Here is a 26264-nt window from a genome sequence, read left to right on the forward strand (position 1 = left end):
CTACAAGTAAGAATTTGTAGCAATTCATACTTCCTGGGGATCCTAGTCACAGGAGACTTGTTTGTTCTGTCAGAACCACCCCCGTTCCCCACAGTGTCATAGACCATGGCTGCATAAGAGCAGATGGGAGTGTTTTATTGTTAATTTGAGTTAATAGCTGGCTTTTTACTTAGCATTTTCCCACCTTTTTTTTTTTTTTTTAACTTGAAACCCCTTTTGACAGTAATATAATCTCTTCTTTTCCTTCCACCCTCCCTACCTGCCAAGACATACACAGGAATTTTTTTGGTCATTTTTGACTGCTGTATAATAAAGACGTAATTTTAAGATTAAAAAAATTATTTACATGGGAATATGATTAAAGATTATAATATAAAGTTTATATTAATGCTGTCTTCATAAAGGACATTGTTCTGTTAAATATGATTCATGTGTTTACATTTTCTAGTTAAATATGATTCATGTTTAGTTATTTTTAATTTCTTAACCAGAACTTTTTAACAGATGAATTCAAAAGGAACATTAGAGTTGATTTTGTGATCAAGTTTATATTAACATTTATTTCTTTCCGGATCAAAAATAGAAGTAGAACTTTTTATTTTTCTCAATATTTGATTATGAAAAATTTCCCAAACATACAGATAAGTTGAAAGAATCCTACAGTAAGCAGCCACGTGCCCACTACCTCAGTGCGACAGTTAACGTTTTGATGTGTATGTTTCGTGACTTACCCATCTCTCCCTTCTTCTGCCCATTCATCAATCCATCTTATTTTATTGGTGCATTTTAAGTAAACTCCAGACTTCATCACCCCTAAATACTTCAGCATGCTTCTCATTAACTAGAATTCAGTGTTTATTTATGGTTCTTTTTGAAGGTAAAAGTTTTGCATTTTGAACCTAAAAATAGTAACTCATTTTTTACAATTGCTATATATTTTTTCTAGATTAAGACGTAAGGAATGTTTCAGATTATGAAGCCGTCTTTGCAAATAGTGTACTAACATGGATAACGTTTATTCTTAATGAGTTTAAAGCCAAGTTGCATACGATTGTTGTCTTATTTTCTTTAACATCAGGTTTTTGAAGTATTAGAGATCTCAAGAAGCTATGTAAGAATTTTGAACAGATAAGTGGAACTTTGGATCTGATAAAGATTATTTTGAAAAAAATTTTTGCAGAATTATCATCGCTTTAGCTCTTAGTTTACTTGGACATGAGTGTTTCTGTTTTTTTAAATCGGTGGATAGAAATCTTTGGCTATAGTTAAGAGTAGGACTTAGTTATTAGACCATAATAGGAAGTGAGAGTGGAGACAGATAAACAGTTTAAAAGACTTTGATTACTGTCTTTTGAATAAGTCCTATTTCAAACGCAAGTCCTCGTACCATTTATATAGTTTTATGTAAGAAGGAAGACATCTGGAAAGTGGCTACTTAGAACAACGGGTAAATACTTGGGTTTGGGTTAGGTAAAATTGCTCTAGTTTCTTTAATTTGAAAATTATGCTGTCCTTGGACCAGCTGTGAGTGAACCTCACAGTAAAGTCAACCTTACGTGACTTGATGTGACCTTACTCTTTACATTTAGAAAATATTTCCATTTAAGAATTTTTTTTTCTTTTTCTAATTAAGAACCTGGGAAGAGCCAACAGACAGAAGCCCAAGGTAAGTACAGCGTGTCAGACCCTCTCACAGCCCTCTGTGGTCTTCTGTATCTGTCCATTTTGGAGACTAGTAGAAACCGTGGATGAATCTGTGTGGTGTGGAGTCCTGGGGTGGGGTAAGCGGTTAAGCCACAAGGTGGGTGGTTCAGACCCACTCAGAGGTGCTTCAGGAGACGGGCCTGGTGGTCTGCTTCCTAAAGGCCACAGCCTGGAAAACCCCGGGGAGCAGTTCTGCTCTGTACACGTGGGGTCAGCGGCAACAACAACTTCGTGGCTTTTAGTTTTCTCCTCTATTCTGACTTAGAACAACTTTTTTTTTCCTCATCTGCCTCAGCCTCCAGCACCTGAAGACATTGCAGTAATTTGTTTCACAAGTGGAACTACAGGTGAGTTTTGAAATGAGATTGCTTCTGCGTGGTTTCTGGAAGTTGAGACTCCTCGCCCTTTTTGGATGACTCATAAGCTAACTGTAGATGGACTGAAAGCAGAAGAGACTGAAGTGAACCAGGCGCTGTCTTTTGTTACTCTAGAGGACACCCTGAGAGTCTGTGAATGCCGTGTGTTCCTCAAACATTAGAGTCATCTATTTTCTGGGGACAAGCCTTGTCAGTTGTTTCCAGTAATAAAATTCCTAATTTTTCCCCTCTTATTGCTCTATACATCCTCTAAAACTTGTCCACATCAATTAAGATTATTTAAGATAATAAGATTCATTTTAAAGGATTTCGGGTTGCCCAGGAATGTAGTGTTACTCAGCAAGTGGCTGTCAATGGGGGATGCCTAGCCCTAGAGGCATTTGAGGCCCTCATCATACATGGTTCCTCAGCTTCCTCAATTACTGTTATTCCTGGAAGGAGTTTCATTTACTCTAACTTTGTTCTGCTTTGTGTGTGTTCTGCAGGCAACCCCAAAGGAGCACTGGTCACCCATCAAAATATAATTAGCGTTTGCTCAGCTTTTGTGAAGATAACAGAGGTAACCTGTTGTTGTCTTTCTTCATATTCGTAGGTTGTCATTAGGCCTCCAGGTGAAAGTGGGAAGGTGACTAGTGGAAATCTTTGGTGAGACTTTGGCTGGAGTTCCCGGCTGGTATAGTGTTAGGTCCATGTTTTATTTGGAATCCTATCTGAAAATACATGTCTGAGTCTTAAAGATCACCTTCTCTCCAATTATTTTTGTTGTGAACCTAATCTCCAGCTCTGCTTGTGCTGGTTAAGGTGGGTTGACAGAACTTGCTATGGTTTTATATTGTGAAGCTTTATTTGGAGACTGCTCTGTACGCGTTTCCAGGGAAGGACAGACAGGAGATGACTCTCTTGTGCTTTCATCCACTATTCCAGTGTTGGGAAAATGGTTTCTTTTGTGAAATGTTCAATATTGCTGAGGGTTTTTTTGAGTTATTAGTTATTTGGTCATTTTGCCTTCCATTTTACGAGAAGGATTAAAGCCTAGAACTTTGATTAATTTCCTGTAATCTTAAAGTTTGCTAGCCAAAGGTATATTTCAAACTTATGTAGCCGTATAATGCCCTTCCTTCGTGCCCTTTTCACATTTTTTGTACTTTGGTTTTGCAATCTCTCGGAAGGATTCGGTAGCCCCAGTTTTTGTGGCGGGAGCCTATGCTTAATGGTTTTGGAGAATGACGTCTTTTATGGCTGCAGAATTTTGATGTTTTAGGCATCTTGCCACCGATTTTACTATATTCACACGTTCTTAGTTCCATACACCCTTTTTGGTGTATGCTTTCTAAACAAAGATCAACATTTGGTACCTTACCAAAGTGAAATTTTAATTTCCTAGTAGGCCTTCAAAACGCACTGGTGGCTTCTTGAGGCAAATGATTACAGGACTTAAAAAAAAAAATCAATTATAGCATCAAGGGGTATCCTCAGCTTCATGAAACTTCTAATCATGCCAACAGATATTATTTTTTGTACTAAATCAGGAAGTTGAGTTAGGTGCTCTTTGTATGATAATTGGAGTCTGAGAACTGTTGGCAAATGGGGCCACACTTGAATAAAATTAAGATTATGGCATGTTCAACTGACAGTGAACACCTCCAGAGCTGCTGTGTGTGTTCAGGACTGGTGTTTTCATCTGTTATCCCATTACTATTAAGGATGGCCCAGCTTTGGGGTGGGGAGGGTGTGGCTCAGAAGAACCCGTGGCACCAACTTGACAGCTCCCTCATTTCCTGGTTGGTGTGGCAGCAGCTGCTATTGGCAGCCCCCTGTTTTTTGTTTTTTTTGTGTGCTTTAGGTGAAAGTTTACAGTTCTAGTTTCTCATACAAAAATTTATACACGTATTGTTATGTGACCCTAGTTGCAATCCCTGTAATGTGACAGCACTCTCCTCCCCCTTTCCACCCCAGTTTGCCTGTGTCCATTTAACCAGCTCTTGTCCTTTTCTGCCTTCCCATCCTGCCTCCAGACAGGAGCTGCCCATTTAGTCTCGTGTATCTCCTTGAACTAAGAAGCACGCTCTTCATGAGTATTATTTTAAGTTTTATAGTCCAGTCTAATCTTTGTCTGAAGTTTGGGCAGCCTCCTGTTTTGGCCAAAATTCTTTATGCTGGGGACACGAGAACACCATTCCGTGCAAACACTCCATATGTCTGCCCCTAAGTAAAGCCCATTCTGAGCTGTGAGATGAAAACCTAGTATCTAAACTTAGGCTGGATACAGACCCGTCACGATCAGCATTTATAGGACAGCAAATCCCCTGGTACACATCGGAGATTTCATTAAACCAATTGGAATGTTTTTCATAGGGTGAAGTTGGGCCTTATGGGGTCAGCGGTGATTCAGTGGTAGAATTCTTGCCTTCCACACGGGACACCCAGGTTTCGTTCCTGACCAGTGTACCTCCCACGCAGCCACTACCCGTCTATCAGTGGGAGTTTGGGTGCTGCTGTGCTGCAGAACAGGTTTCAGCAGAGCTTCTAGACTAAAACGGACCAGGAAGGCCTAGTGTCTATTTCTGAAAATCAGCTATTGAAAACCATATAGATCAGGCAATTCCATCCCGTTGTGTGTGGGGTCACCAGGAGTTGGGGGCCAGCTTGGCAGCTATAGCAACAAAGTAGGGCTTTAAGGTAAAAATTTCGATCAGACTCAAATATTCTAGGTGTGTTTATACTATAAATGAAAGACCCTTGGCTATCCAACTTATCTCCTTTCCCTCTTCCCCAGTGCTATCTTATGTTGGAATGGCTCTTGTATTTCTTGCCTTAAGGTGGAATTGAGCATGCTGGGTGGTGGGCGCTGTAAATCTGAAATACTAATGATTAAAGCACATAATCCCTTAACATCACACTTGGAGTAAAGTTTTCCTCGTTTTAAGTAAGGTCCTGATTAGATTTACTTTGTCTTTTGGAATGATCCCATATACTTCACTCTATTTGAATAATTCAAGTATTACTTTTCGTTTCATTCATTGCTGAGAAATGATTGCAGACCGTAAGCAAAGTCTGCTTCTCCTTAATGTTGAGGTAAATGGGAAAATTACTAGAAATCTTAACACTTTTCTGCCTTGCTGGTGTCTTTGGTTACAGAATACATTCCTTGCCCAGATGATACTTTGATTTCTTTCTTGCCTCTGGCCCATATGTTTGAGGCAGTTGTAGAGGTAGGCACTGAATTTTGTTACTTTTACTTGCTTGTTTGTGTTTTGCTAAGTTGTTGTATTTTACAGACAGTACTCACCTTGAGTGCCAGTGACACATACATTTCGTTTTTACCACTTGCACACATGTATGAGCAGATGTTGAAGGTGAGTGTTATATGCAAATGGTTGTCTTCGTAGGTGATTCCTTACTTAGCCCAAGTTTAGAAATGGTGCTAATTATTTACGAGAGTGTAAAAAATTTTTTTTTCTGCGCCTGGGCTCTGGAACTTTAACGATCCATTTTTTAATTTAGAAGTTCATACCATCAAGTAAGAGAAATGACAGTCCAACAAGATGGGAGAAAATATTTTCAAATCATATCTGAAAATACATAATATAAAAAGAATTTTTACATCTCAATAATGGAAACAACAAATAGCCCAATTAAAAAATAGACAAAGGATCTGAAGAAACATTACTCCCAAGAAGTTACACAGATGGCTAATAAGCACATGAAAAGCTGTTCAGCGTCATTAGCCTTCAAGAAAATACAAATCAAAATGCAGCGAGATACCACTTCATACCCACTAAGATGGCTAGAAGCAAAAAGGCAGGTTATTATAAGTGTTAGTGAGGGTGTGGAGAAATTGGAACCTTCACACACCGCTGGTGGGAATGTAAAGTGGTGCAGCTGTTTTGGAAACAGTCTGACAGTTGCTTAAATGATTAGACTTAAAGTTACCACATAGCCCAATCATTCTTCTCCTAGGTTATACCCAGGATAAATGAAAACATACGTCCCGAGACACTCGTACACCAAAACATGGAAACATCCCAAATGTCCATCAGGTGAAGGGTGTAGATACAAATTGTAGGGTGTCCCCGCAGTGGAATATTATTTGATAATAAAAAGGAAGTACTGATTCATGCTAGAACGTGGATGAATCCTGCAAACATTATGCTAAGTGAAAGAAGCCCGTCACAAAAGACCACATATTGTGTGATTCCATTTACGTGAAATGTAAAAAAAGAAAAAAGATTAGAAGCTCAGACGTTTGGAGGATGCTAATATAGAGATGATTCAAGAAAGATTAATTGTAAAATGAATTTTTGCTGACTCTACAAGCCCTAGTGAAGCTTCTGTAAGAAGTGTCTATTGTTGATTGTGCTTGTTTACAATACAAATCAAAATACAATGAGATGCCGCTCCATACGCACTAGGATGACTATAATAAAAAAAAAAGATAATTTTAAGTTTTGGTGAGGATCTAGATAAATTGGAGCCCTCATACACTGCTAGTGGGAATGGAAAATGGTACAGCTGCTTTGGAAAACAGTCTGGCCTTCAATTGCTATATGGCCGATTTTTTCAACAATATTCTAAGCGCCTTTGGGAAACCGGGATAATCTTTAGCTGACCTTTGCCTGGGTTTCCTGGGCACAGTTATGTGACTAATTTAAAAACTGACTAAGAACCTTTTCTTTGTTTTCTTGGACAATTTTGCGTTCTGTAGTCATGGGAAAAACAGTGAGCATGATTCATTCATTGAACAAATATTTTTTTGAGTGCCAGCCATGTGCCAGGCACTATGCTGTGTACTGGAGGCAGAAAAGTAACTAACAGAGAACCAGCCCTTTGATTACTGCCGCCCGGTAGGATTTACTCAGCCCTAAAGGACCATTAGACCCCACATTCCATCTGTTACTTCTGTTTCTTATACTAGGAGAGCTAGTGAGTTTCTAAAGTGATCACAAGTGAGTGGGTAATGGACCATACTGTACGTACCTAAGTGTGGCTTTGAAGGTGTGTCTTTCTCCTGGTTTTTGCTTTCAAACCTGAGACCATTTGCACTTCTGTTACATCATTGTTTGACTCTTTCTTATTTAAATTTAAACTAGGAAGACTACTTGTTAGCACACATGGCTTGCCAGCATACAGTTGGCATTAAGCAAGAAAAAAACCACGCAGCAGGGTAGAGCTGAATGGCAGGCCACTCTGGTAGTAGATGTCCTGCCAACTTCAACATATTCAGTGGCTTCTCAGGAATTTTTAGTTAGATTCAAATAAAAGAAAATGAGGCTTTAGTAAATTTTGCCTGTAAGCAAGTAGTTAAGTTTTTGTTTTGAGAATAACTTAGACCTGAAATTCCTGGAAGATTAAAAATATCTAGAATATATAATACCATATCATTCATCCAAAAGATATGTATCATGAAGCTAAAATAGCAGAACCTCTGTCGTCATCACGAAAAACACCATATTCTAGTTTCATATTAACCCTTTATCTTTAGGACGATCAATAGAAATACCAAATTTCCATGTTGTACAATGACCTGAGAATGAAAAAAAATTACCTATATTTAGTAACTTTAAGATTTCTGAAAACTGTTCTAAAATACTAAAACTGAGGTCTTGTGTGTAATATGTGTTGTTTGTGTGGAATACATGTGGAGTGTGTAATACGTGTGGCTTGTGTGTAATACACGTTTGTAATATGTGTGGCTTGTGTGTAATACGCGTTGTGTGTAATATGTGTGGCTTGTGTGTAATACGTGTTGTGTGTAATACGTGTGGCTCGTGTGCAATACATGTTGTGTGTAATACGTGTGGCTTGTGTGTAGTATGTGTGGCAGCGTTGCTGCAACAGTAAAATATTTGCTGTTCCTGTTTGCCTCTGAAGTGTATAATGCTGTGTCATGGAGCTAAAATAGGATTCTTCCAAGGAGATATCAGGCTGCTTATGGATGACCTCAAGGTGCTTCAACCCACTGTCTTTCCTGTGGTTCCCAGACTGCTGAACCGGATGTTTGACCGAGTAAGTTCCAGGGGCAACATGTGGGGGACAGAGCACTGGGCTTTGAGTCAGAGGCTTGGGTTTGAATTCGGCTCACCCATGTCCCATCTGTGTCATGCTGACAGTCCTCTTAATCTCACAGGACTAGTTTACTCATCTGTAAAATCAGCATACATTTACCTCACAGAGTTGTTGGTGACGATTAGGTGAGAAAACTCCTGAACTCCCTCTGGAAACTGTAGGGCACAGTACAGCTATAAGGTGGGGTCATTTTGTTTTCACAGTAAACCTTAGAGCCTGTTTTCTCATCTATAAAAGAGACTTACCTCCTTCCTCCCTCATATGTGTCTCATAAAATTGGTATTTGGCTTACATGAAAATAATAACTGTGAAATGATTTTATTAATTTTAAAGCTCCATGCACACGTCAAATATCACAGTAAAACTTGTGAAAGCCAGAACCTGTATAAGGTGGAGACCTGTCAGAGAAGGTAAACGCAAATATTTTCCACTAATAGAGAGCGATAGAAAAGTGGTAAGGGTGCCCTGTCAGAGGCACGAAACTTGAGAGAACCGGAAAAACAAGGCAGTCGTGACAAGTTTCCACTCTCACAGGTTTCCCTGTACTTACTTAGCCACATCAAGAGTCCCTAGGTAGTGCAAACAGTTACTGCACTCAGCCACCAACCAAAAGGTTGAAGGCTCAAGTCTACCTAGAGGTGCCTCAGAAGAAAGGCCTGGCAATCTGCTTCTGAGAAATCAGCCACTGAAAACCCCCTGTGGGCAGCCATTATGTCAGGGACATGAGCAGCCTCCAGAATGAATTTGGACTGGGCAGTTTGAATACTCTACGTTTTGAGGCAGGGCTTCTGGCTCTGAGAACCTTCCTGTTTCTTGGCTCATTAGATTTTTGGACAAGCAAACACCACACTGAAACGGTGGCTGTTGGACTTTGCGTCCAAGAGGAAAGAAGCGGAGCTTCGTAGTGGTATCGTCAGAAACAACAGCCTGTGGGATAGACTCATCTTCCACAAAATACAGGTAACAAGTGGACTCACAACTGTTGTTTTCTAGGTAAACTGATTAGGGTTTCAAAATTTTTATCAGAATTTTTTTTTAGAGGTACGGAGATGAAGGAGAGAATGAAATATTTTTATTAATTCTCGCATATTTCTAAAAATTAGGGACAAGGTAAATCTGAACAGTATTATATCTACCTAGGGCATTGTAGTATTACCATTTTTTCATTTTGTTTAGCTTTTCTGGAATAAGTGTATCATTCTTGAGGTAACTTTTTTAGGCATGATGTCAAAAAAACCCCCCCAAAAACCCAAAACTGGTAGTTGCCACAAATCCAGCAGACTGTTGTTCTAGTTGGTGTGTGTCACACCCATCGAGAGTGACTGGGGTGGTCATGGATCCGTATTCCAGGTTCTCGGCACGTTGCCCTGAGCACGGGCTCTGTGTAGCTGTCAGCAGAGGGTGTAGTGAGTTAGTGCCGGGGATTCTCCGTAGCGGTTCGTCCCTGAGGTGACCACCTACTTCCAGATAGTTAACGTGCGTGTCCTCTCCTGTCCCCCCGTAAGTCGAGCCTGGGAGGAAAAGTCAGGCTGATGGTCACAGGAGCTGCGCCGGTGTCTCCCACGGTGCTGACGTTTCTGCGAGCAGCACTTGGCTGTCAGGTGAGGCGCGACTTCCTGTCAGACTTCATAATGCTGAACCATCTGTAGGAAAAGTCATTTTTAACTCTCTTTGTATGTGTCTTACTTTTGTCTGGAAGGTCATTTATTCCTAGGTTGCTTGGAGAAATGAGTGTGTCTTTTTTTACCCTGGGCAAGGGAGTATGTATTTAGGCCCACTGCGTAATTTTCTCCAGGGTAGGGTGCACTACTTGCATTTAGAGTTAGGCAGGAGAGTATAGGAGTGGATCACAAGTGATAAGCCAGCCTGCAGCCATGCAGAGAGCATCTTTTAAGGGGCCGGAAGACAGCAGGGACTCAGTGACACCTAGAGCTTGTGGGGGGCAGAGCCAGGAGCTGACAAAGCAGGTGCCTTCCTGGTGGGGAGTTTGCGCCGTGACCTGGAACGTAGGTGTTCTCGTTTGCTGTCTGCAGGAGGTTAGGTAAAAATGAACGGGGATGGTAGCTGATGTTTGGGATGGGAGTGAAGATGTTTGGGTTCCAGAGGAAAACACGACTTAGTATTGAATGAATTTACTAAACTAAATTTGAAAAGCAATTTCACCACAGTCAGCCATTACTTAGAGGTTAGAGGAACGGAATTACTTCTGCACTTCCAGCAAAGGGGTAGCTGTCCGCCTTTAATGATCTCTCATCTGTTGGTGGCCAGTTTTATGAAGGCTATGGACAGACAGAGTGCGCTGCCGGCTGCTGCCTGACTGTGCCTGGAGACTGGACAGCAGGTACGATTGGTGGAAGATTCCTTGTGGGAATTGGGTTATCGGGGTTGGGTTATTAGAATTATTAGAATTGGACTCATCACTTAAATATTAAAAGTGGGGATTTACTGACACAAGTAAGTGTGACTTTGTCTCAGATTGTTAGGCCTTGGGACAGACAAGGGAGCCCTGGTGGTTCAATGGTTAAAGCATTCTGCTGCCAACCAAAAGGTTGACAGTTGAAACCTGTCGGCTGCCCCACAGGAGGAGGAGGTGACAGTCTGCTTCCGCAAAGATTTATAGACTATGGGGCAGTTCTGCTCTGTCCTGTAGGGTTGCTATGAGCTGGAATTGACTCAGTGGCAGTGGGTTTGATTTTGAGGACGGCAAGCTTGGACGTCAGGGAGCTATCTGTAAGATGGCTCTCACGGCAGAGTCGAGTAGTGCCGGGTGGTAGTAAAGTTGCCTTTTATACCAGATTCGGAAATGTTTGGCCCAGCGATCTTTCCCATAATTGATTAGACAAGTAGTTGATCTAATTATTTTTATTTAGTTTAATTATTTGTAATTATTAAATTATGTGTATTTAAAACACAGATAGTAAATTTACACTGTGTACTAATGGCTGTGTTAGGTGTTGGGATTACGGATATAAGTCAGATACAGACCTTTTTTCCCAAAAGGAAAAAGCAAGCTGGAAGGCAAACACAGAAGTAATTCATTGTGTATTTGTCATAGATAAAGCTCTGTGTTAGGTGTTTAACATGGAGGGTACGTGAGTTTGATCCTGGTGAGATGTGAGGTAACTGTAGATTATCGTTTAAATAGCATGTAAATACAAGAATTTACACAACATTATGCTTTAGAGCCAGGATTCCAACCCAGTTCTGACTGTAAAACTTCTCTTTCCCTCTGTGCCACGCTGAGAGTATACTTGACACTGTGATAAATAAATCTCCCTGATTAATCTGGCATGTTATAAATATTACCAGTGTCTAGGAACATAGATTTATGATTCTGCTGGGATTGATGCTACCATTCTGTAAAAATGATATGGGGCAGCGTGTGACCTCCTCCAACCCCACAAGGGGGAAGGAGAACCAGGATCAGCAGTGCAAGGCTAACTCCCATGAGGTGGAAGCCAGACAGGCCTCCTCTCTCTGCCATCTTTACTAATCCTGACACTGACCATCCCCCTGTGGCACTCTCCGTTCCTCTGCTGGGTTTGGTAATTCATTACAATGGCCACAGAGAACTCACAGACAGTACTCATGATTATGGGGTTTACTGGGAAGTAGCAGTTACAATGCAGGCCTGGGATCACTCAGATACAGTTCTCCCCAGCTGTGCTCACAGGCTCGCCTCTCCCTGGCCTTAGGCCTTTGCCCAGAGGCACTCACTGGCTTTCTCTTCTTGTGCTGGAAAGGCCCCCATGCTGTCTCCTGCTGCCAGCTCGGCTCTCTGCTGTCGGGTCCCTCCTAATAACGTGTCCAAAGGATGTGAGACGAAATTTCGCCATCCTCACTTTCAACGGAGCCTTCTGGCCATACTTCTTCCAAGACAGATCTGTTTGTTCTTCTGGCAGTCCATGCTGTGTGCAGTATTCTTCACCAGTACCCTAATTCAAAAGCGTCAGTTCTCCAGTCTTCCTTGTTCACGGTCCAGCTTTTGTGTGCGTGTGAAGGAACTGAAAACACCATGGCTTGGGACGGGCACTGGCGGCGCAGGGGTTAAGCGTTTAGCTGCTAACTAAAAGGTCAACAGTTTGAATCCACCAGCTGCTCCTTGGAAACCCCGTGGGGTAGCTCTGCTCTGTCCTATAGGGTCTCTATGGGTCGGAATCAACTCGACGGCAGTGAGTTTTCTTGGTTTTGGGTCAGGCACACCTTAGCACTCAAAGTGACATCTTTTCTTTTGAACACTTTGGAGAGGTCTTTTGCAGCAGATTTGTCCGATACAATACATTGTTTGATTTCTTGACTGCTGCTTCCGTGGGTATTGATTATGGATCCAAGTAAAATGTAGTCCTTGATAATTTCAGTATTTTCTCCATTTATCACGATGTTGTTTATTGGTCCAGTTGTGAAGATTTTTTTTTCTTTATGTTGAGGTACAGTCTGTATTGAAGGGTGTAGTCTTTGATCCTCATCAGTAAGTGCTTCAAGTCCTCTTCACTTTGAGCAAGCAGGGTTGTGTCATCTGCGTGACGCAGGGTGTTAACGAGTCTCCCTCCAGCCGTGTTGCCACATTCTTCTTCCTATAGTCCATCTCCTCAGATTATCTCCTCAGCACACAGACTGAATAAGTATGGTGAAAGGATACATTCATGACATTAAACCATGCAGTATCCCCTTGTTATGTTCAACGACTGCCACTTGGTCTGTGTACAGGTCCTACCAGTATCCTGTCTTAATAAGCTTAAATATAAAACAGGTTTATCCATACTGATCCTTCAGTAAAGGCCATGTTGATCAGAATTGGTGGTTGTGTCAGAGAATAATCGAGGTTTGCCAGAGATGGATGTGTTCTGTCTTCTTATGGAGAATTGGAACAATAAGATGTCTGTCTGAGGGAGGGCTGGTTAAAAAGGAGTGACCAGTAGTGGGCAGGGGCCATCAGATCATCGAAGCCAGGTGAACGTTTCAGAAAGCTTGCTTCCAGGTATTCACAGTAACCCTTAAAATCTACATACAAATTCCTTATACTTTGAAAAATAATTCAGAGCATCAAACTTAGGAAATGTCCTGATGAGACTTTGAGTATTTTAGCCTCTGTTCTAGGAATAAACTTTCTAAATGAGTTTACCAGGGGGAGAATGGCTAGAATAGCAGAAACCAGAAGTTTATACCAGCTTTCTTTTATTGCAAGGAGGCTTGTTTGTTATAAAAATAATGTGAAGGTTGACTGAAGGATATTATGAGTGATATTTCTTTTATTTAATATACAGGCCATGTTGGTCCCCCAATGCCTTGCAGTTATGTAAAGCTTGTTGATGTAGAAGAAATGAATTACGTGGCTGCCCAGGGCGAGGGTGAGGTGAGTGGAATCACGTCAGTCATTCATCCTTCACGCCGTTTTCTCTGACAGCCAGCCATGACGGATGCAGGAGCATTCTCTAGCACAGGGTCGTAGAAAGCTACTGAGCTTGGTGTTATTGGTGATCTGGAGTTGAACAGGCTGCTTTATGAAGCAACTTTTACGTTTAACATTCAGGGGCCCACTGACACCTGCCTTCTTGTGCCCGGCGTGATAGGGATTTGAGTCCAGGAGCACGCTGAGGCTCCAGTGGCCTGAGTCCTCAGGGCATATCTCCATCTGCTTATTGCCCTGGCTACCTCTTAGTGAGCTACTGGCTACTAATGGTAAGCCTAATTACTTCAAAGTAATTTCAACCCCTTTAGGGTTTTCTAGCATCTTTGAGCCAGGACTTAGGCAAGCATTAGCCTTACAGTTTCACTGGAGTGGAAGTGATTATGAATAGGATGTGGGGGCATTGGGGGTGCTTAGAAGATCCCAGAGGGGTCTGGTAGTTCCCTCTAAATCATGGAATTCAGGGCTTCTAGCTAAAAGTTGGGTTTCCCACATACACACCAAGTTTTTTTTTTCTTTCTTTCTTTCAGGGAAACCCCAGTAAATGGTATTAACAAATCCTCTTATTCTTCAGGTGTGTGTGAAAGGGGCAGATGTTTTTAAGGGCTACTGGAAGGACCCAGCAAAAACAGCAGAAGCTTTGGATAAAGATGGCTGGCTGCACACAGGGGACATTGGAAAATGGCTGCCAGTAAGTTGTTCCTTCCGCTGTTCACAAATAGGTTTGTTCCACTGTCAGGAAGAAAGTGTCCCGTGTGCTGTACACTTGCCATGTGGCACCCTGACTTTTCTCTCCCCGTTCTTGTTGAGTGGTGTCATGTACACTGTTCCACTTCCTGCAATGAACAGGTTTATACTCTTAGAATATTTGTTTAGGATTTTCCCTTTAACTATAGCAAATATGCTTTCTATTTGAAATTCTGGTTGCTGCTTTCTGTATGGAATCAAAAGAGACTTTGGCTTGTTACAGTACACGTGCTGTGGCTTGATGGTGATGCATTGGTTAAGCAAGGCAGTTTGGAATTGCAGTGGTCTTCCTGGAATGTATAGCAAGTTGTGAATAAATGTTTCTTTCTTTCTTTTTTTAAATTGTGCCTTAGGTGAAAGTTTAAGGAACAAATTAGTTTCTTTAAACAATTAGTTCACATATTGTTTTGTGACATTGGTTGCCAACCCTGCGACATGTCAACACTCTCTCTTTTTTGACCTTTGCTTCCCCATTTCCAGCTTTCCTGTCCCTTCCTGCCTTCTCTTCCTTGCCCCTGGGCTGGTGTGCCATTTAGCCTTGTATACATGGTTGAACTACATGTGTTATTATTTGTTTTATAGGCCTGTGTAATCTTTGGTTGAAGGGTGAATCTCAGGAGTACCTTCACTACTGAGTTAAAAGGGTGTCTGGGGGCCATACTCTCAGGGTTTCTCCAGTCTCTGTCAGACCAGTAAGTCTAGTCTTTTTTTGTGAGTTTGAATTTCGTTCTACATTTTTCTCTCACTCAGTTGATGACCCTCTATTGTGATACCTGTCAGAGCAGTTGGTGGTGGTAGCTGGGCACCATCTGGTTGTGCTGGTCTCAGTCTGGTAGAGGCTGTGGTGGTTGTGGTCCATTAGTCCTTTGGATTAATCTTTCCCTTGTGTCTTTGGTTTTCTTCTTTTTCCCTTTCTCCAGATGGAGTGGGACCAGTAGATGTGTCTTAGCTGGCTGCTCACAAGCTTTTAACATGCCAGACGCTACACACCAAAGTAGGATTTAGAATATTTTCTTTATAAACTGTGTTATGCCAATTGAGCTAGATGTCCTCAGAGACCATGGTCTCCAGCCCTCAGCCCAGTAATTCCATCCCTCAGGGAGTTTGGACGTGTCTATGAAGCTTCTGTGATTTTGCCTTGGTCAAGTTGTGCTGGCTTCCTCAGTATTGTGGACTGTCTTCCTCTTCACCAAAGTTACCGCTCATCTACTGTCTATTTAGTGTTCTCCCCTCCCCACCTCTCCCCTCCCTCGTAACTATCAAAGTTTCTACGTGTAAACTTTTTCATGAGTTTTTATAGTAGTGGTCTCATGCAGTATTTGTCCTGTTGCGACTGACTTATTTCACTCAGCATAATGCCCTCCACATTCATCCATGTTATGAGGTGTTTTGCAGATTCATCGTTGTTCTTTATTGTTGCGTAGTATTCCATTGTGTGTTTATGTACCGTAGTCTGTTTATCTGTTCATCTGTTGATGGGCATTTAAGTTGTTTCCGTCTTTTTGCTGTTGTGAATGATGCTGCGAGGAACATGGGTGTGCATATGTTTATTCTGGCTCTTATTTCTCTAGGAGGTGTTCCTAGAAATGAAACTGTTGGATTGTGTGGTATTTCTATTTCTAGCTTTTTAAGGAAGCACCATATCATTTTCCAAAATGGTTGTGTCATTTTGCCTTCGCACCAACAGGGCATAAGAGTTCCCGTCCCCCCATAGCCTCTTCAACATTTTTTTGATTTTTTTGATTCATGCCGGTAATGTCCGGGTGAGATAGTATTTCACTGTAATTTTGATTTTGCATTTCTCTAATGGGTAGTGATTGTGAGTATTTCCTCATTTGTTAGTGACATATAAATGTGTTTCTTAGATTTGTCATCTCATTAAAAATAGAATGTTGCACGGACTAAACCAACTCCTTTGGATTTAATTTAGGAACCATTTATTGTATAGAAATTCAAAACAGTTTAAGAGTAAGAGGCTCGTAAAAGAAGCCTTATTTTTCCTGCTCATAGATGTGACCAGTTCTTTCAGCTCTGGTAACAAGCAATGATATTTGTAAACTGGTACCATGTTTAATTGCAAGAAGTAAAATGGCTGATTTTTTTTATTGTGTATGACCAAATTATTGTAGATTTAGGGTATTTGATACTCTGGGATTTTTACTGATGAGAAGAATGCCCCCCAAAATCAATTCAGATTACAGAATATCCAAGCTATTTAGGAATAAATTAAGTCCTTCTTTTCAGGTTTAAGGGGTTAAGTATCAGTTCTCATTCTGGCTCTAACGCGCCCATTTCATAACTTCTCTGCTTTTTAAGATAGAGAAGTGTTGTGGAATGAGGGAACTCTGGAATCTTTCCAGCAGATGACTTCTGAGGCATGACAGTGGCCCCCGAGTGGGAATGGATGGAGATACGGGGTGGTGTTGGTTACCGTTCGGACAGGGAGTGGTGGTGGATGCTACTAGCGTTTGGTTGATTTAGTCTAAGGGTGGCAATGCTCCAGCAGTTACGTAGGGTGGTCCTTTGTGCAAAGACTCACCCCACCCAAAGGACCAGGAGCACCCTCCCACTCCACCCCGAGAAACAGTGACAGAGGAAACTGACGCCCTGCCTTTGTGTAGCAGACGTTTATTGAACCTTTATTCTGTGCAGCAGACTGTGAGGGGGTGAGTAAGGCCATGTCCCTGCTCTCGAGGGACTTGACTAACTTGGAGAGCCGGATATGTACGTACCTAACTCAGACACGAGACGAATGAAATGGGCTAAATAAAGGTAGAAAGCAAGGCGCTGCCGGTTGGCTGACAAGTCACGGATGCCAATCCGTAGAGTGGAGTGCGCGTGGGCTCCTGATTCCCTCTCTATCTCTGTGCTTGGCTGAATGGCCTTGGGCAAGTTACTCAGTCCCTCTAAGCCTTAGTTTTCCTTTCTATAAAATGGGATAATACCTAACACCAGCGAGATGTTACGAGGATTAAATGATAGTGCGGGTAAAAACCTCGTACCTCACAGTGTGACTGATGCTGGGTGGAAGCCTCCCTGGACCCACTCACAGCTGCCTCCTCTCTGATAAACAGAATGGCACCTTGAAGATTATTGACAGGAAAAAGCACATATTTAAACTATCACAAGGAGAGTACATAGCCCCTGAAAAAATTGAAAATATCTACATACGAAGTGAACCTGTTGCTCAGGTGTTTGTCCATGGAGAAAGCTTGCAGGTATGTGCTTCTGAGTTGCTAATGCCTTGTACTCTGGGGGCTTTAAATAGGATTGAAGGATTCAGCCTAGTGTGACTTAACTTTCATGTCTGATGTGCTAGAATGTGATTGATGCATTGTTGGTTTCTGCTGCTTGGCATTTCTTATTCAGAAAACTTTTTTTTCTTTAGTTTCTATATTTGTATTTTACCTGGAGTGGCCTAGTAAATGAATAATTTCTTTCATAAGGGTCAGCACAAAGCTGGTTCCTATGCGGCAGAGGTTAAAGACATCCCGAATGTCTGACCTTTCCAAGCTGCTGTCCCACTCCATCATCTGTAACATCAGCTACTCTCTCTCCCCTCAGCGCTCTCCCTCCTGTCTTTGGGTTTCCCAATTTGCTGGTGCCTTAGAGAACTCACGAGCTGTATAAAGGAAATGGCTTTGGAGGGTGGCAGGTCCCAAATTCGTGGGTCAGGTGTAGGCTTCTCCCTGGCCCTCAGTCTCTGCCCAAAGGCACTTAGCTTTCTTGCTCTGTGGGCCGGGAAGCCCACTGCGATGTCTCCTGCTGGTCTCTCCTGCCTTGGTGGTGGTGGGCTGTTCTCTCTCCTGCCTCTGGGTTGGCTCATTTTAAGCCCAGTGGGATGGCAGAACTGAACAATCCCTTTGGTGGGTCACAATACCCTATCGTACAGTCCCGCCCAGTCACCTGGGTGGGAGTTACAAGATCGTGGATAGAAAGGCCACAGAAAAACCAATCCATTACACTGCACCTAGTGTCCCAAGGGAGGTGTGGGGTAGGTAATATACAGTTTCAACTATGAAGGAAGTCCTGATACTGTGATTATTAAAATGTTTAAAAATTTTAAACATATGAAACTCAACTAAATTATTTTAGAACAGATAGTGATCGTGAACCAGCATACGCTTTAAGTCAAAATTATAGATTCTGCAGTAAAATGTCTATTCGTCAAAATGTCGGGCAGACACCTGTGAGGAAGAGAAGGTGGAAGGGTTCCCTGAAAGCAAATCTTTTTATAAATCTTGAGATTTTAAATGATTTTATCGTAATATTTTCTTGTCATCTTCAAGAATGTACCTCCTTTTTTTTTTTTTTTTACTTAGAATCTTACCATGCTTTTGTTTTGTTTTGTTTTTTAGTTTTATTGTTGTTATATTGTGAAGGATGAGGTATTAAAGATTTTTTTTTTTCCCCAAGTTAATCTGTATACATTTTCTTTCTCTTTTTTAAAAGCAGTGCTCAGATATCTATCACCTTGTTTGCCTATTTGGCTCTCGTTTGTTAAAAAGTATCCATAAAAGTAAATAGAAAGTAGGCTTTTTGTGAGTTTTCGGTCTCCAGTGATTTGTTCAGCCATTACTCTGGGATTCCTGATGCCATCCATACTTTAGAGCCAGGAGTTTTTAAGCCGGGCCCATGGACTCCTGGGGAGGGTGGTACGTTCTCAAGAGAATGTCAGACTGTCACTGGCTTCTCTCAGGGCTGTGATGCTGGAATAATTCAGAGCCACTATTTTAGAACATTTGAGTCAAGCCGTGTAACAACTCCCTGTCTGTGTTAAAGTCATTTCTCATAGCGATTGTGGTACCAGATGTTGAGACGTTATGTGCCTGGGCCCAAAAGAGGGGACTAGAAGGATCCTTTGAAGAGCTGTGCAGAAATAAGGTACGGCTCTGAAGTGTGCAGTTTACCTTCCTATCTAAACTTTGCATTAAATGTACCTGTGGATGTCCAGGTGCCTCCAACAGAGGAAATATTTTGTTTTGTTACCTTATTAGGATGTCAAAAAAGCTATCCTAGAAGACATGGTGACACTTGGAAAGGATTCTGGTCTAAAACCATTTGAACAGGTAAGACTGTCAACGAAGTGCATGGATTCCGGTGTGTAACAGAGATTTTTTTACACATAAATTATATGTGTAAAATATAGAGGATGAGATGCCTAAAGAAATGCATGCGGAATCAGTGATGGAACGTCTTGGCAGGGGAGGGGTGTTTACCCAGGGGTGTGAATTCTCTTTTTTGGAGGCCAGGATACAGTCCTGAATTCTCTCCTAAGAATAGAATACCTGCCTCTTTGGAGAGTGTTTAAATGCAGCTTGACCTGGGGCGAGAGATGGATTGGCTCGCCCACAGGGGTCTTTATACGTTCCGGTGGCTTATGTGCTTTCTAAGGAGCCCTGGTGGTGTAGTGGTTAAGCACTCAGCTGCTAACTGAAAGGCTTGTGGTTTGATTCCACCCAGCGGCTCCACAGGAGAAAAGACCTGGCGATCTGCTCTGTAAAGATTTCAGCCTAGGAAACCCTATGGGGCAGTTCTCTTCTGTCCTGTAGGGTCGCTGTGAGTCGTAATCGACTTGATAAGCACACAACAACAACATACGCTTTCTAGACTCAGATGGCATTTTTCCTTCTATAACAGCCTTGTTTATTTGCAGATCAAGGACATCGCCCTACACCGTGAATTATTTTCTGTTGACAATGGCCTCCTGACTCCAACAATGAAGGCTAAAAGACCAGAGTTACGAAATTATTTCAGGTCTCAGATAGAGGAGCTTTATTCGACCATCAAGGTCTAATGGGAAGAAGAAAGCTTGAAAAAAACCAAGCTGCACACCTCCACAATCTCTTCTGCTGGTGGCCTCTGCTTCTTCTTCTGCTGATGGCTTTTATTTGGTAATTGTGACTGCAGCAAACACAGGGAAGGAAACGCTAGTGTTTGACTTGTCCACTCGGGGTTCTTGTCCTAGGACTGTTAGAGGACATGGAGCACTGCCTTGCCGTCCCCTCATGTTGCCGATGATGTTTATAGTGATAAATAATTTCCAAAATGAGCCTTAAAAATTGTAAAGGGGAAACCATAAATGTGCTGAGTTATTTGAGATTTCTTCAGTTAGAAAGGTGTGTGTTAAAACTTGTCTCTCTGTTTTTCTAACCAAGGGGTTTAGGACTTTGCCATTTCTGAGATGTCCGCTACTTGCTGCAGATTCTGGAGTCTTCTGCTGCTCTAGAAAGCACAGCCCTGGAGGGACGGTGTCCTTTAAAAACAGGAAGCGTCCAGACTGGCAAGTACCCAAGTGGACCAGAGATTGCTTTAAGCCCTGCCCCCTCCCCCCCCAACACTCACATGTTCTCCTCCCCATCTCATGCACTCAAACATCCCATCCCCCCCACACTCACACGTTCACCTCCCCCGTCACATGTACTCACACATCTCCCTCCCCGTCTGACACACATTCATGCATCCCCTTCCCCCCAGCACACACTCACATGTCCCCCTCCCCATCTCATGCACTCAAACATCCCATCCCCCCACACTCACATGTTCCCCCCCTCACATGTACTCACACATCCCCCTCCCTGTCTCACACAACACTCACACGTCCCCCTCCCCATCTCATGCACTCACTTGTCCCCTCCCTGTCGCACACGCATTCACACGTCCCCCTCCCCATCTCATGCACTCAAATATCCCATACCCCCCACACTCACACATCTCCCTCCCCGTCTCACACACAATTCATGCATCCCCTTCCCCCAGCACACACTCACACACACTCACACGTCCCCCTCCCCATCTCATGCACTCAAACATCCCATCCCCCCCACACTTACACGTTCCCCTCCCCCTCACATGTACTCACACATCCCCCTCCCTGTCTCACACGCACTCACGTGTCCCCTCCCTATCTCACACGCATTCACACGTCCCCCTCCCCGTCTCACATGCACTTACACATCCCTTCCCTGTCTCACACACACTCACACGTTCCCCTCCTCCTGTCACACACTCAAACATCCCATCCCCCCACACTCACAGGTCCCCCTCCCTGTCTCACAGGCATTCATGCGCCCCCTTCCCCCCAACACACTCTCACAAGTCCCCCTCCCCGTCTCATGCACTCAAATGTCCCACCCCCCCCACACTCACATGTCCCCGTCCCTGTCTCACACGTATTCATGTGTCCCCTTCCCTGCAACACGCACACATCCCCTTCGCCATCTCACATGGCGCTCACACAGTCCCCTTCCCCCACACACACACTTACAGGTCCCCCTCCCCGTCTCACATGCACTCACATGTCCCCCTCCCCATCTCACACGCAGTCGCAGTCGCAGTCACACGTCCCCCTCCCCGTCTCACACCCGCTCACATGTCCCTTCTGATTAAGGGCCTGGAGGTGTATACTGTTCTCCACAGTCCTGTTGGAGCCTAAGGTTCCCTGGAAGCTGAAGGACAGAGCCAGCTCAGAACAGTGCAGGTGCTGAGGCTCAGATGGACAGACACTCATGAGAGCAAAGGGAGTCTAGCTCGTACCCCATTCTCTAGACCTGGTTCCCTCCCTCCATCCCTTCCCAGGGATTACGGAAAAACCTGCCTTAGACTGCAGTGAAGACAAGCATTTCAAGAAGGAGATAATGACTTGGATCAGCTGTGCTCGCCTGTGACACCTGACTGACTGTCCACTGGATCTTCACTGCACTAGTCACTCTGGGTTTATAATGGCCAACAGATTTTTAATGTGGTTTTCATATCAGAAAGGATCGCGCTGTGATTAACTTGCTTTTTTCCCCCAGAATAAACTCTCAGGCAAAGCATACCTTTGAAAATAATATTAAGGGGATAGATTTTCTTGGGTGTTTGTTGCAATGGATGGTAATGGGCAAACGTTCTTATGTCATAATGCTACCTGATTTCTTTGAAATGTATTTTACAAGCCAAAATTCTAGGATGTAGAAATCTGGGAAAGTCATTTCCTGGGATTAACTTTTCAAGGGATATTTTCTGTCAGTTAATTTGAGAAATTAGCAGCATTTCATTTTACTGCAAGCCTTTGTCACATTTGACTCAGTTGTCATTTATACGTTAAAGCAGTTGTTTTTGGATATGTGATCGACCACGTGTATTAATCAAGCACAAGGGGGTTTGCACTAAAGAATTGTTACTGTAATAACACTATTTGCTAGGCTAACTTCATAGCTATATTCTGAATTGCACAAAAAGTCAATAATTTGTCACATTGGGGTTTTGAATGTTTGCTTTAAGCGTTGGCTATTTCTGTGTTTTATAAACCAAAACAGAATTTCCAAAAATGATGAAGGAAACCAAAATAAATATTTCTGCATTTCAAGTGAGTGAAGCATCTCTTTTAATGTCATTTTTAATGTCTGGGCAGCCTCTGATGTACACGAGCAAAGAGCAAGGAGGGCCCCCAGCCCCAGCAGCCTCCCAGAAGCTTCTTCCCCTGCCCAGGTCTCTTGCTATAAATCAGCAGTTTTCTGGCCCTACACAAACTCTTGAGTAGGCTGGCTCTGACAAAAGTCCTAATGTGTCGTGGAGAAGAACATCATGGTGTGAATAACGTGGATATTCTTGAAAATGCAAACTCTTTGCTGGAAGGCTACATTCCTCAGAAGATACTGGCTTACAGCTGATGGTTCTGTAGTAGGTTTAATTCTGCTATATTTTAGTAAGTCTGTTACTGTAGAACTGTTTCAGATGGTATCATTTATAGCAGCTAACTTTTTCTTTTCCTCTACCCATACTCTGGTTTTATCATTTAGAAAATTCACTTTCCCCCTGTTCTCTGTTTCTTACATAGCCTGCTGTGGTTAGAGCAGCCTTCCTCCCTCCCGCCTTCCCCTTAAATTTTGTGTTTGGTGTGGTGATGTTTTCTCCTCTGTTGCTCAAACCCTGGGCATCTCTTATAGAGCTCATAACCCATTCTGCCTCTTTATTTTAGCTGTTAAGGTCCTTATCTTGTCTTGCCTTCCTCCTGCTCTCTTTCCCTAACTGAAGTGTAAGCTCCTTGAGAGTAGGTATCAGTTTTCTCTCCCTCAGCACCACGCACAGGGCTTAGAAACTAGCAGGTGTTCACTAAATAAACCATTCTGGACAGATCCTTGGACTTAGGAACAAAGCTCCTTCCATAATGAGGTTGATAATAAATGCTGTTTTTGCCCTTAACTTGCATGGTGTGCCTTGTGGACCAGCTCCTGCTCAGCAGCGCTGGATGTACCCTGGTGCTCGGCTGCACAAATCACAACTGACCTCAGCAGCCCCGTGGTCTCTGCACAGACTCTCCTGTGCAGTCAAAACAGAAGAAGTATGGTTGAGTCTAACTAAGGTGGTTGTCTGTCTGACTATGAGGCAGTCCTTTTGTCCCATCCAGGCGCCTGCACAGTAAGCTTTTCCAGTAACCACCATGAGGGATGCAGGCCTGAGGTAAAGCTGACGAGAGGAGGGTGAAGCCAGCATTGGCAGCCCTGGGGCCCACAGAACTCTTCTCGGCCCCACCCTGCAGACACCAACCATGACACACCCTCATACTATATTTAAACTTGGAGAAGCAGCTTGTTTTTAAGTAAACTTGGTATCTGGCAGTTAGGTATTCTAGCCCCACCCGGTCTTTTAGAGTACTTGGAATAATAGTAATAATTAAAATGCGTGAGTGTATCTATAGGCCGGGCACTGTTGTAAGCATTTTACATAGGTTGACCTGTTTTATGGCCACAATCCTTTCATTCCAAATATGGCTATTTTCCCCATTTTGCAAATGAGTATTTGGTCAGTGTCACATACCTGGACAGAACTGAAGCCAAACCACCTGGCTCCAGAGACTGAACCCCCAGCCTCATGCTGTGTACTGCTGTTCCTCCTTGTCTATATTTGGCAAGGAAATTCTGGCAAACGTGTCATTGGATGGTTTTTTTGGGCCAGCAGTTCTGCTTCTAAGCTTCAGTACTAGTAATGTTTTAGACAGGACTTTTCTCTGTCATAATGGACGCTAATACCACTTCTCGGAGTTTTTTTTGTTTTTTGTTTTTTTTCTGGTTGTCTTCATGTTTTATAGCTTACCAAAAATAAAACATGGCTTCTGTGATGTTTAGTAATTCCAAATCTATCAAGGATGAAAAGCTTGGAAGAAGTAACCATTCTGTGTTAGAAAGAGAGTATGAGTAAAGCCAGGTAACATGCTTTACAGGCTCATGAGATCCCTCAGAATTTGTAGGAATCACCAACTCTGGATGTAATAGTATCTGTTGCCATCGAGTTGATTCTGATTCATAGCGATCCTATAAGACAGTACAGCTGCCCCATAGGTTTCCGAGGTTGTAGTCTTTACGGAAGCAGACTGCCACATCTCCCACGGAGTGACTGGTGGGTTTGAACTGCTGACCTTTTGGTTAGGAGCCAAGCACTTAACCAGTGTGCCACCAGGGCTCCTGGATATAACAATAGCTGTAGGTATTATGGGCTTGCTGTGAGCAGTATATGAAGAAGAACACCACGTCAGGATTGGAGAAAGACTCATTAACAACCTGTGATATTGCGGATGACACAACCTGCCTTGCTGAAAGCAAAGAGGAGTTGGAACACTTATTGAGGAACAAATGGAACAAGGGGGTACTGCTTGGTTTAAAGGTAAGAAAGGCGTGCATCAGGGTTGTACCCTTTCTCCTTACTTAGTCTGTATGCTGAGCAAATAATACGAGAAGCTGGACTACATGAAGAAGAACGTGGCATCAGGATTGGAGGAAGACTCATTAACAACCTGTGATTCGAAGTTGACACAACCTTTCTTGCTGAATGTGAAGAGGTCTTGAATTACTCATGAAGATCAAAGAGTACACCCTTCAGTATGAATTACACTGAACGTAAAGAAAACAAAAATCCTCACAACTGGACCAATAGACATCGTGATAAACGGAGAAAAGATGAACGTTGTCAAGGATTTCTTTTTACTTGGATCTGCAGTCAATGCCCATGGAAGCAGCAGTCAAGAAATCAAACCATGCCTTGCATTGGGCAAATCTGCTGTAAAAGACCTCTTACAGTGTTAAAAAGCAAAGTCGTCACTTTAAGGACTAAGGTGCACCTGACCCAAGCCATGGTGTTTTTAATCACCTCATATGTGTGTGAAAGCTGGACAATGAATAAGGAAGACTGAAGAAGAACTGATGCCTTTGAATTACGGTGTTGGCAAAGAATACTGAATATGCCATGGACTGCCAGAAGAACGAACAAATCTGTCTTGGAAGACGTGTAGCCAAAGTGCTCCTTAGAAGCAAGGGTGGCGAGACTTCTCATATGCTCTGGACTTGGTGTTAGGAGGGACATCATGCTTGGTAAAGTAGAGGGCCATGGAAAGAGGGGGAGACCCTCAATGAGATGGATTGACACAGTGGCTGCAACAAGGGACTCAAGCATGACGACAATTGTGAGGATGACGCAGGACTGGGCAGTGTTTCATTCAGTTGTACATAGGGTCGCTATGAGTCAGAACCGACTCGACAGCACTTAACAACAGCAACGTGGTAAAATTGATCCCTCTCCCTCTTTCTTGAAACACGTTTTTCTTTTTGCTTCAGGGACACTAGATTCTTGGTTTTCTGCCTTCCTCCATGGCAGATTAATTCTTGTTGCTGTCTCCTTCTTTAACTCCCATTTAAATATCAGAGGGCACCCAGGGTTATGTTTTGGCCTCTCCTTTGTAGTCTATCCATACATCTTCCCCAGATCACCTGGTAAAATCCCATGGCTTTAAACAACTTCTAGATGCTGATTAAGGAGCCCTGGCGGTACAGTGGTTAAGCACTCGGGTGCTAACCAAAAGGTCGGTGGTTTGAATCCACCAGCTGCTCCGGAGGAGAAAGATGTGGGTGGCAGTCTGCTTCTGTAAAGATTTACAGCCTCAAAAAACCCCTGTGGGGCATTCTGTCCTATAGGGTCTGTATGAGTCA

The 26264-nt window shown here is 42.9% G+C and overlaps 2 protein-coding genes across 8 annotated transcripts in view; both read left to right on the plus strand.

The window, feature by feature from the left end:
* Positions 1–20580, plus strand: part of LOC126065975 (long-chain-fatty-acid--CoA ligase 1-like) — a 63879-nt gene extending 43299 nt beyond the window's left edge. For 4 of the 5 annotated variants that reach the window (XM_049866675.1, XM_049866674.1, XM_049866676.1 and 1 more), the window contains exons 8-21: positions 1634–1666; positions 2000–2051; positions 2567–2640; positions 5360–5437; positions 7953–8087; positions 8973–9107; positions 9653–9748; positions 10416–10488; positions 13412–13500; positions 14129–14245; positions 17376–17519; positions 19084–19185; positions 19299–19370; positions 19958–20580. In XM_049866675.1, coding sequence (XP_049722632.1) covers positions 1634–1666; positions 2000–2051; positions 2567–2640; positions 5360–5437; positions 7953–8087; positions 8973–9107; positions 9653–9748; positions 10416–10488; positions 13412–13500; positions 14129–14245; positions 17376–17519; positions 19084–19185; positions 19299–19370; positions 19958–20098 — 1341 coding nt within the window. In that variant the 3' untranslated portion in view covers positions 20099–20580. The remainder of the gene's footprint in view (positions 1–1633; positions 1667–1999; positions 2052–2566; positions 2641–5359; positions 5438–7952; positions 8088–8972; positions 9108–9652; positions 9749–10415; positions 10489–13411; positions 13501–14128; positions 14246–17375; positions 17520–19083; positions 19186–19298; positions 19371–19957) is intronic. The other variant, XR_007514972.1, reaches the window with a different exon arrangement.
* LOC126065971 (long-chain-fatty-acid--CoA ligase 1-like) overlaps positions 1–26264 on the plus strand; it is a 348612-nt gene that overhangs the window by 43299 nt on the left and 279049 nt on the right. The gene's annotated exons all lie outside the window — the stretch shown is intronic.

The sequence above is a fragment of the Elephas maximus genome, chromosome 22, assembly GCF_024166365.1.
Source record: "Elephas maximus indicus isolate mEleMax1 chromosome 22, mEleMax1 primary haplotype, whole genome shotgun sequence".
Lineage (NCBI taxonomy): Eukaryota > Metazoa > Chordata > Mammalia > Proboscidea > Elephantidae > Elephas > Elephas maximus.